At 47.5% G+C, this 16,642-nt stretch overlaps 1 protein-coding gene across 6 annotated transcripts in view; it reads right to left on the bottom strand.

Moving 5' to 3' along the window:
• IGSF23 (immunoglobulin superfamily member 23) overlaps positions 1–16,642 on the bottom strand; it is a 75,428-nt gene that overhangs the window by 12,796 nt on the left and 45,990 nt on the right. For all 6 annotated transcript variants that reach the window (XM_078360089.1, XM_078360088.1, XM_078360086.1 and 3 more), the window contains exon 2: positions 1,929–14,679. In XM_078360089.1, the coding sequence (XP_078216215.1) occupies positions 1,929–2,271 (343 nt within the window). In that variant the 5' untranslated portion in view covers positions 2,272–14,679. The remainder of the gene's footprint in view (positions 1–1,928; positions 14,680–16,642) is intronic.

Raw genomic sequence — 16,642 nt, 5'->3', positions numbered from 1 at the left:
AAATCTCCCTTTGACCTCCACCCCTGAGCTTGTCCTGGTCACACTCTCCAGGCACCCGCTGTTATCAAGAGAGCATGTTGTGTTTACAGAGTTGAAGTTTGTCACACAGTTGCTTTGTGTTCCTTTGGATAATGTTTTGTAAGCACCCCCCATCACTCTACAAACCCCTTCCTTCCTTCCTTCCTTCCTTCCTTCCTTCCTTCCTTCCTTCCTTCCTTCCTTCCTTCCTTCCCTTCTTTCTCTTTCTCCTTCCCTCCTTTCTTTCTTTCCTTCTCTCTCTCTCTCTCTCCCCCCTGCTCCCTCCCTTCCTCTCTCTGTGTCTCTCTTTCTCTCTTCCTTGACGGACTCTTGCTCTGTTGCCAGGCTGGAGTACAGTGGTGTGATCTTGGCTCACTGCAGCCTCTACCTCCTGGGTTCCAGTGATTCTCCTGCCTCAGCCTCCCAAGTGGCTGGGACTACAAGCGTGTGCCAACACACTCAGCTAATTTCTGTTTTTTTAGGAGAGACAGGGTTTCACCACGTTGGCCAGGATGGTCTCGATCTCTTGACCTCGTGATCCACCCGCCTCGGCCTCCCAAAGTGCTGGGATCACAGGCGGGAGCCACCGCACCTGGCCTTGAAAAACAGCTTTCTAAAAGCTGGTTGCCATTTTATTCAGTGGCATAGCCAATTCCCAAAGTGCCCCGCCCTCTCTGCCCCCACCCCAGGAAGATCCAGCAGCACACAGCATGCCTTTTTTCCAACTGACAACGACAGCAGCCAAGGAGAAACTTTCCCACCTGCTTTTCTTTCCTTCCTCCCCTCTGCCCCCCCCCCCCCGCCCCGAGAGGCCTCAGACAACAGCTCTGATGAAATAGGGAAGAGGCCCACCACGTCCCTTTCCTCCTTCCAGGGTGACACAGGCCTGAGCTGGGGACACAGCAAAGCTCTGAACTGGGTGGACTTTGGGTTTTAAAACTACACAGAACTGAACTTTTAAGACCTGGAACGGGAAGTAATTCAGTCACTGTCTGAGAGGCAGGTGTGTGTGGTCTCTGGCAAGTGTCGCCTGGCAAGCCAGCCCCCCTGCCTTCAAATCTTCATTCTGCCACTTCCATGTGTGCGACCCGGGGAGGGCACATGGCCTCTCTGAACCTCAGTTTCCCCTTCTGTGACATAGGGATATCCAGCCCTGATCTCAAAGGGTTGTGATATCAGTTAAATGTTACTACATGACAGCACTTAGAGCGGGCTGACAGGCTGGGTGCAGTGTCTCGCACCTGTAATCCTGACACTCGGGGAGGCTGAGGCAAGAGGATCGCTTGAGCCCAGGAGTTCAAGGCTAGCCTGGGCAACACAGTAAGACCTCATCTCTACTAAAGATAAAAAAAAAATATAGCTGGGTTTGGTGGCATACCTGTGGTCCCAGCTACACAGGACACTGAGGCAGGAGAATGGCTTGAGCCCAGCAGGTGGAAGCTGCATTCTAGCCTGGACAACGGAGCAAGACCTTGTCACAAACAACGCAAGTGGGCTGGCATGCAGACCTATTCGGTCACGGCGAGCTTCTATTACGGCTGTTATTATTTTATTATTGTTATTACTTATATTGATTATTACTAGGTTGTGGATTGCTGGAGTGAGACAGGGCACCTGGTGGAAGGGGGCTGGGCTGGGGTCCCGAATTCTGATCCTGCCTCTTGCCAGTCCTGAGATCTTGGGTAGGTGATCTGGTCCCCTCTTTGCGCCTCACTTCCCTTCTTCCTAAAAGAAGCCAATAGGATCATCTCTTGCGGCGGGGTGACCTTCAAGAGTTCCCATAGGTTGGGAGCCTGAGCTTCTTGGGCCTCAAATTGCTCAGGGTGGAAGCTCTGAGTGGGGCGACTTGGATTTGGACAGACACTCTCTCCTTGTCCCTCCCCGCGATGAAGCCGCTGTCTCCAACGCACCTGTTAAGAGCAGCTTCCTCCAGGCAGGGGTGTGGCCGGAGCTGACGTCCAGAGGACTCCTCATCTCGTATTCTGTCCAGGGACTGTGCGGAGAAGGTCTCTTCATCACACGTGGCGTCTTTATAGACCTGCGCAGTCGCGTCTGCAGCTTCGGCCCCGCCCTGCAGGACCCCGGCCACAATGACCACGCCCACCCTGGCCACGTCCCCATGTGACTTTTTGAGTTGGCTGGGAAGTCACCTCTAGTGGCATCCTTCTCTAGCACTGGGTCAATGGTGGTGGTGGGTGGGGACCAGAGCGGGACAGGGTTTCTGGGGAGGAGGCCCTGAGGTTTTGCTCTCATTCCTTCACCCTACAACCCCTGCCAGGAGACGGAGGGAGGAGCAGAATCGCCCGATCATTCACATCAAAGGCAAGGAATGGCCAAAGGTCACCCGGTAGGAGGTGACGGGGCCTTCTGCTGGCCTCCTGGGTTCTTTCCTGGACTCTGAACCCCTACTTTTTTCCTCTGTAAGGAGAAAATGTTTATTTCATGTGTACATTAAAAATTTCCAGAGAAGCCAGAAAGAAGTATTCACTCCCTGCCTTGTCATTTCTGGAAAGATTGTGGGGAGATACTTTATTGCATATTCATTAATAAATTGTTCTGCTAAGAAAATTTAAAACAAAATGAAGGTGTTATCAACAGTGCATGCGCCAGAGTCAGAGGGGACCGTGGACACAAGGTGGCTGGTGTTGTGCCTAGTCCCACAGTAGGTGCTCAATGAATGTCAGTCACTATGAAGTAAGTGCTAATTAGAATTTGATATCTAAAATGTCCTGGAGGCGTGTTCAGAATCCCGGTATCAGGACGTTGCTCAGACTATACCCCGAATTTTAGATTCTAGAAGGATAAGCCACACTTCACTAACTAGCCCCTGTTTCCTCACCCTTCTCACTCCCCAGGCCCGTTTTCCACCTCGATTAATAATTATATTGCTCGAACCAATCGCTGGTGTTTACTCAACACCTACTATATGCGGGCACAGCATTAGCCCTGTAATAGCGTTGCCTAATGGAATCCTCATACTAACCTCGAGGAGTAGATATGAGCGTCCTCATTTTCCAGCGGTGCACAGGCGCTGAGTCACTCGCCTACCGTCACAGCCGCTCACAGGGGCTTTCCGCCAGTTTTTGGAAGGCGCCAGCGCAGGACCTTTGCACGCCCTCTTCCCTCTTCTTTTCTTTTTCCGAGACGGAGTTTCGCTCTTGTTATCCAGGCTGGAGTGCAATGGCGCGATCTCGGCTCACCACAACCTCCGCCTCCTGGGTTCAGGCAATTCTCCTGCCTCAGCCTCCCAAGTAGCTGGGATTACAGGCATACGCCACCATGCCCAGCTAATTTTTTGTATCTTTAGTAGAGATGGGGTTTCACCATTTTGACCAGGATGGTCTTGATCTCTTGACCTCGTGATCCACCTGCCTCGGCCTCCCAAAGTGCTGGGATTACAGGCTTGAGCCACCGCGCCCAGCCCCCTCTCCTTAGAACCTTACTCATGTAATCTCAAAGCCGACTGTATCTCATCATTTTGGCTTAATTCATTCATTAGGCCTGCTGCAACTCAGGCCCCCAGCTCTTTGCTAGCAAGCCACACTGTTCGTTCTCTTCTCGACATCATTTACCGCTCTCTTAGATGATTTCTTTGTCCACTTGTGTTATCTGTCTCTCCTCCTTAGTCTCACCTCTCCAACTTCAACGTCAGATCCAGGAGGGCAGGGCTGTTAATCTGGTGTGCGGCTGTGCCCCTGGTGACTAGAACAGTGCCTTGCATGTAACAAGTGCTCAATACACTTTTTTTTTTTGAGATGGGGTCTCACTCTATCAGCTAGGCTGGAGTGCAGTGGCACAATCATAGCTCTCTGCAGCCTCAACCTTCTGGATTCAAGCAATAATCCTGCCTCGGTCTCCTGAGTAGCTGGGACTTGTCCTTCCATCTTGGAACCACTCCGAAACCATGTGCCCAACTTCAAGCAGACCCTGAGCAATCTCTGGAAATCCATTTATTTCTCTTTGGTCAGTTCCTGGTTCCAATTTTCTCAGCAGCCTTTCCAGCTTTTACTGCCATATGCAAAGCCTAGGTCACTCTCATAATCATACCTGAGAACCAGCTCGCTTTTCTCTGGTTAAATTTCACTCATTGGGTCTGAACTACCACTCCCAGCTCATTTTAACATTTTTTTTCTTGTAGAGACAGGGTCTCACTGTATTACCCAGGCTGCTCTCAAACTTCTGGGCTCAAGTGATCCTCCTGCCTCAGCCTCCCAGAGTGCTGGGATTACAGGCATTAGCCACCGTGCCAGCCGACGTGTTTTCTTTTTAGTGAATAAATGGATGAAGGGCAAGTGAGTGAAATGGAGTGTCCAGACTTGAACTCAGATCTGTCTGACTCAGAAGCTCATGCTTTTCCCTCCCAGAGAGGTTCAGGTTCCACCCAGGGGCTAAGGTTCACCCATGAGTTGTCGATAATAGTCATCATCAGGTGACACAGTATTTCTTATTAGCATTTGCTGACGTGCTTCTTTTACGGTTGGTCTGAAGGCCTCTGCTGGCGTGATGAGCTAGGCCAGGAGACCAATGATAGGCAAAAAGTAAATATTTGCAATGCAGTTAATAGCCATTATGCTGTAAGGTTCCGGGGTTTCTGCCCAGCCAGCATTCACTCTCTTTTATCCAGGTAACAGCACCTGGAGTTCCCTTTGGAAACCAACCTCCTCACGGCTCCAGGGAGGTGAGAGGCCTCGGACTGGCCAATCAGAGCACTGCATCCCCTGACAACAGTGATTTATGGAGAATTGCTTGGGTTCAAACAGTTCCCTGCCTCAGCCTCCTGAGTAGCTGGAATTACAGGCACCTGCCACTACACTTGACTAATTTTTGTATTTTTAGTAGAGATGAGGTTTCACCATCTTGAACTCCTGACCTGGGCTTGGTACCCAGAACAGGCCAAGGAGAAAGCAGTCTTAGAAATTTTATTGGAACACTGGGGAATAAAGCATTTTTTCTATTTAAAATTTTTTATTTTTATTTATTTATTTTTGAGATGAGTCTTGCTCTGTTGCCCAGGCTGGAGTACAGTGCCATGATCTTGGCTCACGGCAACGTCCGCCTCTCAGGTTTAAGCAATTCCCTGCCTCAGCCTCCCCAGTAGCTGGGACTACAGGCACTAGCCACCACACTCAACTAATTTTTGTATTTTTAATAGAGATGAGGTTTTACCATCTTGGCCAGGCTGATCTTGAACTCCTGACCTTGTGATCCATCTACTTTGGCCTCCCAAATTTCTGGGATTACAGGCATGAGCCACCACGCCCAGCCCTGTTTTTAAAATTTTATTTATTTATTTAGAGACAGAGTCTTGCTCTGTCACTCAAGCTGGAGTGCAGTGGTGTGATTTTGGCTCACTGCAACCTCCATCTCTCGAGTTTAAGAGATTCTCATGCCTCAGCCTCCAGATTAGCTGGGATTACAGGCATGTGCCACGATGCCTGGCTAAGTTTTTTGTATTTTTAGTAGAGACAGTCTTTCACTATGTTGCCCAGGCTCATCTTGGACTCCTGGCCTTCAGTGATCCGCCTGCCTTGGCCTCCCAAAGTGGTGGGATTATAGGCGTGAGCCACTGCCCCCAGCCTAAAAGCATCTTTTTCCTTCTTCTGGGTTTGTTGAGCTGCAGAGATCTCAATGTGCAGCTGCTGGGGCCATCTTTCTATCATGGGTAGAGAGGCTGCCTAAGAATGAGGCCAACACATACGAAAGCATAGTCGGTGCATGGAAAGAGAGATTTCTGATGGCATCATTTAAACACCTAGATTCAGCTGTGCCTGATGTCCACGCTGATCCTTCAGCTGTGTGCCACGCTGCTCTATGTATTCTTATCGTTTCCCCCGAGTCAGTTTGTTTGGGGATTCAGTTACTTTAAATCCCAAAAGAGCTTTGATTGAAAGGAAAGATGAATGTTAGAAACAGACGCTCGGTGCTGCAAAGAAAAATCAGCACCGAGACAAAGGATCTTTCAGCAACGCAGTTTTTACTTCCTGGACTGCAGGACAGGGACCCTCTCTAGCCATCATGCCATGAGAGTACAATGAACAAACGAAAACACACAAATTTATCCCTTATACATTTGGGGTCATCGTTATTGCTGTGTCTGATCTCTGTTGGCTGGAGACAGACCTCACAATCTAAACTAAAACCTGATTGGCTAACAACTTAAAACTGTTCTAAACAGGTATAAGTAATGGAGAGTTGGGACATGCCTGTGAGCACACCCAGCACAGATATCTTGGTTAAAGTACAAGGACATAGAATGTACCATGTGCCTGTAAGTGTGGCATGTATAATAGCTACACAGGATAGGACTTAATAAAGTTATTAGCACACTTATTCTTTAACAAGAAAGGCAACTTTAAAAAGGATCATTTCTACTTCCCACAATGAAGAACAGAGTTTTGAAAGGATCTGACTCTCAATCTAGCTGAGACTCAGGCTGGATAAGGGAAGACTCTGGGGAAGAGACGGTGAAGCTGACCACCGCGGGAGGAGAACTTAGCAGGTCACTGTTTCGGAGAACTGCTGGACTCCATGTAAACCTCTGCACTAAGAGGTGATCAAGGCCAGGCATAGTGGCTCATGCCTGTAATCCCAGCATTTAGGGAGGCCGAAGCGGGAGGATTGCTTGAGGCCAGGTGTTTGAGACCAGGCTGGGAAACAGGATAAGACTTCATTTCATTTTTTTTTTTTTTTGAGGCGGAGTTTCGCTCTTGTTACCCAGGCTGGAGTGCAATGGCACGATCTCGGCTCACTGCAACCTCCGCCTCCTGGGTTCAGGCAATTCTCCTGCCTCAGCCTCCCGAGTAGCTGGGATTACAGGCACGCGCCACCATGCCCAGCTAATTTTTTGTATCTTTAGTAGAGACGGGGTTTCACCATGTTGACCAGGATGGTCTCGATCTCTTGACCTCGTGATCCACCCGCCTCGGCCTCCCAAAGTGCTGGAATTACAGGCGTGAGCCACCGCTCCCGGCCTAGACTTCATTTCTTAAAAAAAAAAAGTAAACAAATCAGCTGGGGCTTGGTGGCATGCTTGTGCCTGTAATCTTAGCTACTTGGGAGGCTGAGGTGGGAGGATTGCTTGTGCTCAGGAGTTCGAGGCTGCAGTGAATTATTATTGAGCCACTGTACTCCAGCCTGGGCAACAGAGCAAGACTCTGTCTCAAAAAAAAAAAAGGAAAGACAAAGAAAGAGAGAAAGAAAGAAAGAAAGGAAGGAAAGAAAGAAAGAAAGAAAGAAGATTAAACTTTAGCAGGGCTTCTAGTAGCAAAGGCATGTTCTTAGGATGATTCCAGCCCCCCAGTAAAATGCCACCCCAGAGAGCTCTACCTTGCCAGGATAATTGCTGTTTGGCTTAGCCAACATCTGGCAATATAGCCCTATTGTCTTTTCAGACATTTACTACAAAGGGCCTACAATTGTGAATCCTCCCTCTTTCTCTTTGAGATGTGTGTGTACATGTATTTATATTCCACAACTCAGGGTGGTTTTTTTTTTTTTTTTTTTGAGACCAAGTCTTGCTCTTGTCCCCCAAGCTGGGGTGCAATGGTGCGATCTTGGCCCACTGCAACCTCCGCCTCCCAGGTTCAAGTGATTCTCCTGCCTCAGCCTCCCGAGTAGCTGGGATTACAGGCACCTGCCACAATGCCTAGCTAAATTTGTATTTTTATTAGAGATGGGGTTTCACCCCCTGTTGGCTAGGTTGGTCTCAAACTCCTGACCTCAGGTGATCCACCCGCCTTGGTCTCCCAAAGTGCTGGGATTACAGGTGTGAGCCACTGCACCCGGACCCACTTTTCTTTACTCAATATTTTTATTTAAAATGACTCATCTAATGGATTAAAGATCTAAACCTAAGACCTAACACCATAAAAACCCTGGAAGAAAACCTAGGCAAAACCATTCAGGACATAGGCAGAGGCAAGGACTTCATGACTAAAACACCAAAAGCAATGGCAACAAAAGCCAAAATAGACAAATGGGATCTAACTAAACTTAAGAGCTTCTGCACAGCAAAAGAAACAATCATTAGAGTGAACCGGCAACCAACAGAATGGGAAAAGATATTTGTAATCTACCCATCTGACAAAGGGCTCATATCCAGAATCTACAAAGAACTAAAACAGATTTATAAGAAAAAAACAAACAAGCCCATTCAAAAGTGGGTGTAGGATATGAACAGACACTTTACAAAAGAAGACATACATGAGGCCAACAAACATATGAAAAAATGCTCATCATCACTGGTCATTGGAGAAATGCAGATTGAAACCACATTGAGATACCATGTCACGCCAGTTAGAATGGCGATCATTAAAAAGTCTAGAGACAGATGCTGGAGAGGATGTGGGGAAATAGGACACTTTTACACTGTTGGTGGGAGTGTAAATGAGTTCAAACATTGTGGAAGACAGTGAGGTGGTTCCTCAAGGATCTAGAACTAGAAATACCATTTGATCCAGCAATCCCATTACTAAGTATATATCCAAAGGATCATAAAGCGTTCTATTATAAAGACACATGCACACATATGTTCATTGCAGCACTGTTTACAATAGCAAAGACTTGGAACCAACCCAGATGCCCATCAATGACAGACTGGAGAAAGAAAATGTGGCACATATACACCATGGAATACTATGCAGCCATTAAAAGGATGAGTTCCTGTCCTTGCAAAGGACATGAGAACACATGGACACGGAGGAGAACATCACACACTGGGGTCTGTTGTGGGGTGAGAGGCTAGGGGAGGGATAGCAGGAGGTGGGGAGATTGGGGAGGGATAATATTAGGAGAAAGGCCTAATATAGGTGACGGGGGGATGGAGGCAGCAAAGCACCATGGCTGTATACCCATGTAACAATCCTGCAAGATCTGCACACATACTACAGAACTTCAAGTATTAAAAAAAAAAAGCTGAAAAAAAAGACTCACCTAAAATAAGTTCACTCAGTTTTTAAACAATAGCATCCACAAAATTATATATGCATATGATAATGACATTTAAATGGTGACGATGGTAGAAAAAAAAAGAAAAGAAAACATATCTGTCCACATACCTTGTGGAATTTTTTGATGTGTAACGAAAAAAACAGGAGCCCCATATGGAGGAAATAGTCGTGACAATTGCTAGTATTTATGGAGAAGCTGGCTCTGAGCCCGGTCCTACTCTTCGCATAGATGAGCTCTACATTTACTCATTTATGTAACTTCGCACTTTATATCAATTAGCTCTTTTATCCTTTCAGCAACACTATGAGGCAAGTGCTGCCATTCTCCTACTGCAGAGGAGGAAACTGAGGCACAGAGAGGTTAAGTGACTTACCCAGGCCACACAGCTGCTGAAGAGCTGGGCAGACCCAGGGATCAGGCTCTGGAGCCTGTGGTCTCAAGTGCAGCAACCTTCTAAAGTCATTTGGGTCTCCTAACCTCCCTAGCTGGTAAATCGCTTCCATTTTTTCACATGAGGAAACAGAGAATCCTGGAGGTGAAATAAACTGCCCAAGGTCACATGCAATTAAGTGGCAGAACCAGGATTTGGACTTCGGGATTTGGACCTGGGCTTCTGAGTCTGGCTCTGCGATAGGTGAAGAAGGTCAGTGTTGGGTGAGAGTATGGGGTTGTGGGGAAGAACATTCTAGGTTGAAGGAAAAGACAGGTTGAACTTGTCCTTCCATCCTGGAACCACTTCGAATCCATGTATCCAACCTCGAGCAGACCCTGAGCAGTTTCTGGGAATCCACTGATTTCTCCTTGGTCAGTTCCTGGTCCCAATTTTCTCAGCAGCCTTCCCAGCCTTTACTGCCATATACAAAGCCTAGATTACTCTCATAATTATTCCCAAGAACCAGCTCAGCTTTCTCTGGTTAAATTTCACTCATTGGGTCTAAACACATTTTATTTCCTGCCCCCACCCGTGAACTTGTGAGCCAGCCTCACTTCCTTCCTCCCATCCTCAGACAATGAATTTACTGACGTTCAAGGTCAAGACCTGTTCTCCTGGCTCCTCGAGTCCCTGTACCATCAGTCATCATTTCTCTTGCCCTGTGTGGGGGAGTCACACATTTTTCACATCTCTATGAGAAGGACGTGACATCGAACTGAAGTGGGTCTGAATCAGTCTTTCAGGTTAAATTTGGAGTGGCCTGGCCGAGGAGGGAGTCCATTCATATGGCTTAGGTGTGTGGTAGGGGGCAGCTTTGAATTGTATTTATGGTTTACAAGCACAGCATCATAGGTATAGCAGAGAACAAGATGGAAGAGCACGACTCATGATACCTTCACAAAGCAGAGCTGCATACCAGCTAGGACTGTTACAGGAGAGAGAGAGGCATTTCTATGGAATTTAAGCCGTTGTTATTTTTATTATTTATTTATTTTGGAGATGGAGTTTCACTCTTGTTGCCCAGGCTGGAGTGCAATAGCACTATCTCGGTTCACTACAACCTCCACCTTCTGGGTTCAAGCGATTCTCCTGCCTCAGCCCCCTGAGTAGCTGGGACTACAGACATGTGCCACCACGTCCAGCTAATTTTGTATTTTTTAGTAGAGATGGGGTTTCTCTACTAAAGAGAAACCCCATCTGGTCTCAAACTCCCGACCTCAGGTGATCTGCTTGCCTCGGCCTCCCAAAGTGCTGGGATTACAGGCAAGAGTGACCACGCCCGGCCCCATTGTTATTTTTAATCTATCACCAGCATCTAAACTTATATCCTAAATTAAGATGTTTAGATCACAGGTGACAGGAGGCAAGGGAGGTCATGACAAACCCACTGGGCTACACAGCTTGGTTACATTCTCTGATATTGCATATTGCTTAGGAAATACTGATGACATGCTGGTCCGTCTCTCTCTTAATTGGTTCTGACTTCAGGCCAGGACTAAGGATGCCATTTGTTGATGGGAGAAGCTCAGCTCTGTAAAATATTTCAAGATATTTATTCTTAGCCAAATGTGAGGACGATGACCTGTGACACAGCCTCAGGAAATCCTGAGAATGTGTGCCCAAGATGGTTGGACTACAGCTTGATTTTGTACATTTTAAGGGACAGAAGTTACAGGCAGACATCAATCTGCACACATAAGGTATACACTGGTTCAGCCCGGAAAGGTGGGACAACTTGAAATGGGGCAGAGGAGTTACAGGTCATAAGTGGATTCAAAGATTTTCTGATTGGTAATTCTGGGATAAGCTACTGTGGAGACTAAGGTTCTTATTGCGTAGATGAATCTCATAGGTACCCACCCTTCGAGGCAGCGGATGGCAAATGTTTCCTATCAGACTTTAAAAGGTACTAGACTCTCAGCTAATCTCTTCAGGATCTGAAAAAGATCCAGAAAGGGAAGAGGAACCTCTACAGAATGTAAATTTCACCCACAAGAGGCAGCTTTGGAGGACTATTTCAAAAATATGTCAAAAAATTTATTTTGGGATAAAATATTTTGGTTTCCTCAGAGCCTGCTGTTATGTGATGCTATACTCTGGTTGAAATTTGGTATCTCAATACTACAGTCTGTTTTGTCAGTCTTTTTTTTTTTTTTGAGATGGAGTCTCACTCTGTCACCCGGGCTGGAGTGCTGTGGTGCTATGTCGGCTCACTGCAACCTCCATCTCCCGGGTTCAAGCGATTCTTCTGCCTCAGCCTCCCAGGTAACTGGGACAACAGGTGTCTGCCACCATGCCTGGCTAATTTTTTTTCTTTTCTTTTTTTTTTTCCTATAAAATGTATCTAGCTACACAATTTAAAAAAAAAAAAAAACATTTTTAGTAGAGTTGGGGTTTCACCATATTGGTCTCAAACTCCCGACCTTGTGATCCGCCTGCCTCGGCCTCCCAAAGTTCTGGGATTACAGCATGAGCCACTGGGCCCGGCCCTGTTTTGTCATTCTTAAGGTCTCTGTTTTAATGTTGCCGCTCAGTCGTGCCTGAATTCCAAAGGGAAGAGAGTATAAGGAGACACAACTGACCCCAATCATGGCCTGAATTAGTTTTTCAGCTTTCTTTGGAATCCTCTTGGCTGAGAGGAGGGGGTCCAACCAGTTGGTTTTGGGGCTTAGAATTTTCTTTTTGGTTGACACATTGATTGGGATCTGAAACCTCCACCTAGCGGAGAGTTAGGTGAAGAGAAACCAGAAGTTTTATTTCGACTATCGTCTGAAAAGCAGCCCCTACCTGCACAGGGGAAAGAGCAGCTGCAGGGTTCCCGTGGACACGGGAGGCTCGGGAGAAACCGTCCAGGGGGTTTTCTGTTGAGGACTGGCTTGCTCAGCTGGGTGCCTGCTTCCTTCTGGTGGCTTTCCTGCACTGCAGAGACTGGCAAGCTGAAAATGATACTTCCTCACTGCCTGTGAATCCGGGTTTCTGCCAATCTGACGTATTTGTGTGCGATTAGGAAAGTGGAAGTGATGCTTATGACGTCGGAAAAGTGGAGCTTGTGGTTATGACGTTTTTGCCACTTTATCTGGCAAACACTGTTGTGGAGGGTTTTTTTTTTTTTTTTTTTTTAAGAGTCTCACTCTGTTGCCCAGGCTGGAGTGTAGTGGCACAATCTTGGCTCACTGCAACCTCTGCCTCCCGAGTTCAAACAATTCTCCTGCTTCAGCCTCCTGAGTAGCTGGAATTACCTGCCCACGCCCAGTTAATTTTATGTATTTTTAGTAGAGATGGGGTTTTGCCATTTTGGCCAGGCTGGTCTCGAACTCCTGACCTCAGGTGATCTGTCTGCGTTGGCCTCCCAAAATGCTGGAATTACAAGTGTGAGCCATCATACCTGGCTTAGATTGTTTTTGTTTTAGATGGAGTCTTGCTCTGTCGCCCAAGCTGGAATGCAATGATGCGATCTTGGCTCGTTGCAACCTTTGCCTCCCAGTTTCAAGCTTTTCTCCTGTCTTAGCCTCCTGAGTAGCTGGGATTACAGGCAACTGCCACCATGCCCAGTTAATTTTATATATCTTTAGTAGAGATGGTGTTTTGCCTTCCCCTCTGGGGTCCCCTTCCACACTCTCCTGGAAGCCGGTCTTCCCCTCCTAAACTCCATCTCTCTATTCCTTTCCACTCAGTGTGGAAGCTGCTTTCCTCTCCTGGATCCTATCTTTCTGGATTCTCTCACTCATTGTGAGAGTTAGCTGTTTCTTTCTCTCTCCTCCTCCTGTTTCTCTCTCTGTCTCTAAAAAAAATCACTTTCTACAAACAAATAAACAAAAGAGATGGGGTTTTGCCATTTTGGCCAGGCTGGTCTCGAATTTCTGACCTCAGGTGATCTGCCTGCCTTGGCCTCCCAAAGTGTTGGGATTATAGGTGTAAGCCACCACACCTGGCTTAGATTTTTTTTTTTTTTTTTTTTTTTTGATGGAGTCTTGCTCTGTCGCCCAGGCTGGAATGCAATGATGTGATCTTGGCTCATTGCAACCTCTGCCTCCCAGCTTCAAGCGATTCTCCTGTTTTAGCCTCCTGAGTAGCTGGGATTATAGGCACCTGCCACCACGCCTGGCTAATTTTTTATATTTTTAGTAGAGATGGGGTTTTGCCATTTTGGCCAGTCTGGTGTGGAACTCCTGACCTCAGGTGATCCGCCTGCCTTGGCCTCCCAGGTGTAAGCCACCTCATCTGGTTTAGAGTTTGTTTTTGAGATTCCACTGAAGCAGTGTCATTGTCTGGAGTAAATATCTGAGATTCGTTGTCTCACGGCTCCAGAAAGTAGGCTGTGGACCACCAGAGTGAGGTTAAGAGCAGAAGTTGAATAGGTGAAAGAGAAGAGCTCTCTGTGCAGAGAGGGGGTCCTGGAGAAAATGGGTTGCCACTTCCGCAGTGAACTGCAGAATGTTTTATAGATGAGCTTGAGGAGGCAGTGTCTGATTTACACAGGCCACGAAAGATCAGTGGGACCAGGTGTGGCATTTGCATAGCACGTGATGAACTGGTTAGGACTAAGGGTGCTGTTTGCGTGGTGTCCAAAGAAGCTTGCTGCCCCATCCAGCTTTATCATGCAGATGGGTTTTCTACCTGGCCAGTGCCATGTTGCCTGTGTTTTTACTGCACACGTGGTAACAAAGAAAAGGGAAGATGGAGCCTCCATGCTGAACATACCCGGCTTCCAGGTAGCCCTTTTCTGTTGGTACAGCTGCTGGCATCCACCTTTGCACACTTCCAGCTTGCTTATCTATGTCTGCAGCCCAATTTTTCAGACTGCTCTTTCTTTAGAAAAGAAATTATTTTTTAGGGTTGCTTTTTGTTAAAGGAGAAATTCCACCAAGTGTATCACCACCAGTGACTAGCTCGTGTGTCTTGAGAGGCTCTTGCCTGTGTGAACTCAGCGGGCACAGCATAGGTCGGAGCCGACAAGTCCAGCAGCAGCAAGAGCAGCAGCTTTTCTGTTCCCCACGGCCTGTGATGGTGAAGACAACAGCTCCTCTGATGGGTCCGTTTTGCAGCTTCAGGTCATCCTGGGGGCCTAATGGAGTCAGAGTCCTTTCTCTTTTCCATCAGAGGACACCCAGATGTCTTTCCCAGGGATGGATCTGTCTCCTTTGCCTTCCTCAGAAATCGAATAGAGGCCAGGTGCAGGGGCTCACACCTGTAATCCCAGTACTTTGGGAGGCCAAAGTGGGAGGATTGCTTGAGGCCGGGAGTTCCCGACAGGCCTGGGCAACATAGTGAGACTTCATCTGTTAAAAAAAAAAAAAAAAAGTTAGCTGGGCATGGTGTGTGCCGGTAGTTCCAGCTGCTCAGGAGGCCGAGGTGGGAGGATGCTTGAGCCCATGAGTTGAAGACTGCAGTGAGTTACGATTCCTGCCACCGCACTCCTCTCCCAGTCAATCCCAGGAGACAGAGTGGGACCCTGTCTTTAAAAAAAGAAAGAATTTGAATTAATTCAATCTTTAGTCAAATCAGATGCAAAAGAATGTCATAACATTCTTTTGCATCTGATTTGACTGCCCCTGAAATATCTTAGGAAATGCAAATGCAATTGCATTCCAAATGAAAGTGTTGGAAACGGGTTTATGATGTCGGGAAGAATCCACTCCGAGACAATGGTTGACTCAGCGAGGCTCGTTCACTTCCTACAGGAAGCGTGCACCTCACCGGCAGTCTTGCCACGAGAGCACACCTGAACAAGGGAGACACAGACATTTATAGCTTTCCTAATCTGACGCAATCGCCCTACTATTGTGTTCAGTTTCCATTGGCCGGAATGGGACCTCACATTCTATGCTTGACCCGATTGGCTAAACACTTGGAAATTTCCTGAATAGATAAGGAGGAAGAAGAGGAAGCTAGTCAGGAGAAAGTCAGGAGGGTTTCTAAATAAGGAATGGCATGCACCAGGGTTTGGAGCTTGCCCAGTTCTGTTCAGACATGCCAGAGCAAGTCAAGGTAGCTGATTTAGAGAATACATACACGTGGGTATATGTTTATGCTCATAGTGGATAATGGCCATAGAGCAAAAGATTGGAACTCCTTATAATGTAGTCTAAGATATAAACTTTGAAGAACTTTCCCATATCTCACAGAAAGCAATTTTCTCCTCTTGCTGCTTTCAGCCACCGCCCATAAATCAGCAGGAAGGAAAATATTCATTTAAATGAGACAAGACTGTTACATTACCTCTCTGTTTTAATAAAAATGTCTAGCAGAGTCCTGGGTGGTCTTTCTAGCTCCATGACGGTGGGGGGAAGAGAGAATGGCCAACGAAAACTCATAATTCTTTGTACTTTTCAGGAAAATGGAGTGTCATTACCAGGTTTCACCATCTTGGCCAGGCTGGTCTTGAACTCCTGACCTTGTAATCTGCCCACCTTGGCCTCCCAGAGTGTTTGGATTACAGGCATGAGCCACCGCGCCTGGCCGACAACCGCAGTCTTTAAATTTTACTTGGGTTTCCCTTCTGTGTCTTGGTGTCCTTCCCACATTTACAAACTTTTTCAGGGACATTCCTCCTTGTCTCCTGTGTTCTTGTTCCTCATCCCATCCTATGCTTAACTGAGCCTGGGCTATGTCTAGATGATCAAACCAGCCCCCTATGCCAGGCGTGGTGGCTCAAGCCTGTAATCCCAGCACTTTGGGAGGCTGAGGCGGGTGGATCACGAAGTCAAGAGATCGAGACCGAGAACGATCCAAGATGGCCGATCGCTAACATCCCGGGATTGCAGCTCTCAGGGAAGGCGCGGAGAACTAGAGGACGCCACACTTTCAGACAGTCTGGTCGCTCACGGAGCAGAAGATCCCCCAGTGGTGGAAACACACGGGTCGCCAGCGCGACTCTCGCGGTCGGCGCAGCGGTTCCGCCGGCACCTCGGCGCGGCAGCGCTCAGCGCAGAGTAAACGGGACCGCTTCCCCTTCTGACCGAGGTTTGGAGCCCCGGGAAGGCAGAGTCGCCTACTACGGACACAAGAAGGAAGCCCGACAGGAGAATCCTGGGCAGAAAAGCACCATCAGTTTTAATGCCGCTGCTCTGGCCCTGGGAACTAACAACCTGGACGTCCACTCAAGAGACCTAATCTGAAAGTTGGTAATTTCAAAGACGACAGGAGGATAAATTTACAATGACGGGAAGAAACCAGCGTAAAAAGGCTGAGAATAGGGCCGGGCGCGGTGGCTCAAGCCTGTAATCCCAGCACTTTGGGAGG

The sequence above is a fragment of the Callithrix jacchus genome, chromosome 22 (genome assembly GCF_049354715.1).
Source record: "Callithrix jacchus isolate 240 chromosome 22, calJac240_pri, whole genome shotgun sequence".
Lineage (NCBI taxonomy): Eukaryota > Metazoa > Chordata > Mammalia > Primates > Cebidae > Callithrix > Callithrix jacchus.
This window is presented reverse-complemented; position numbering and strand designations above follow the sequence as displayed.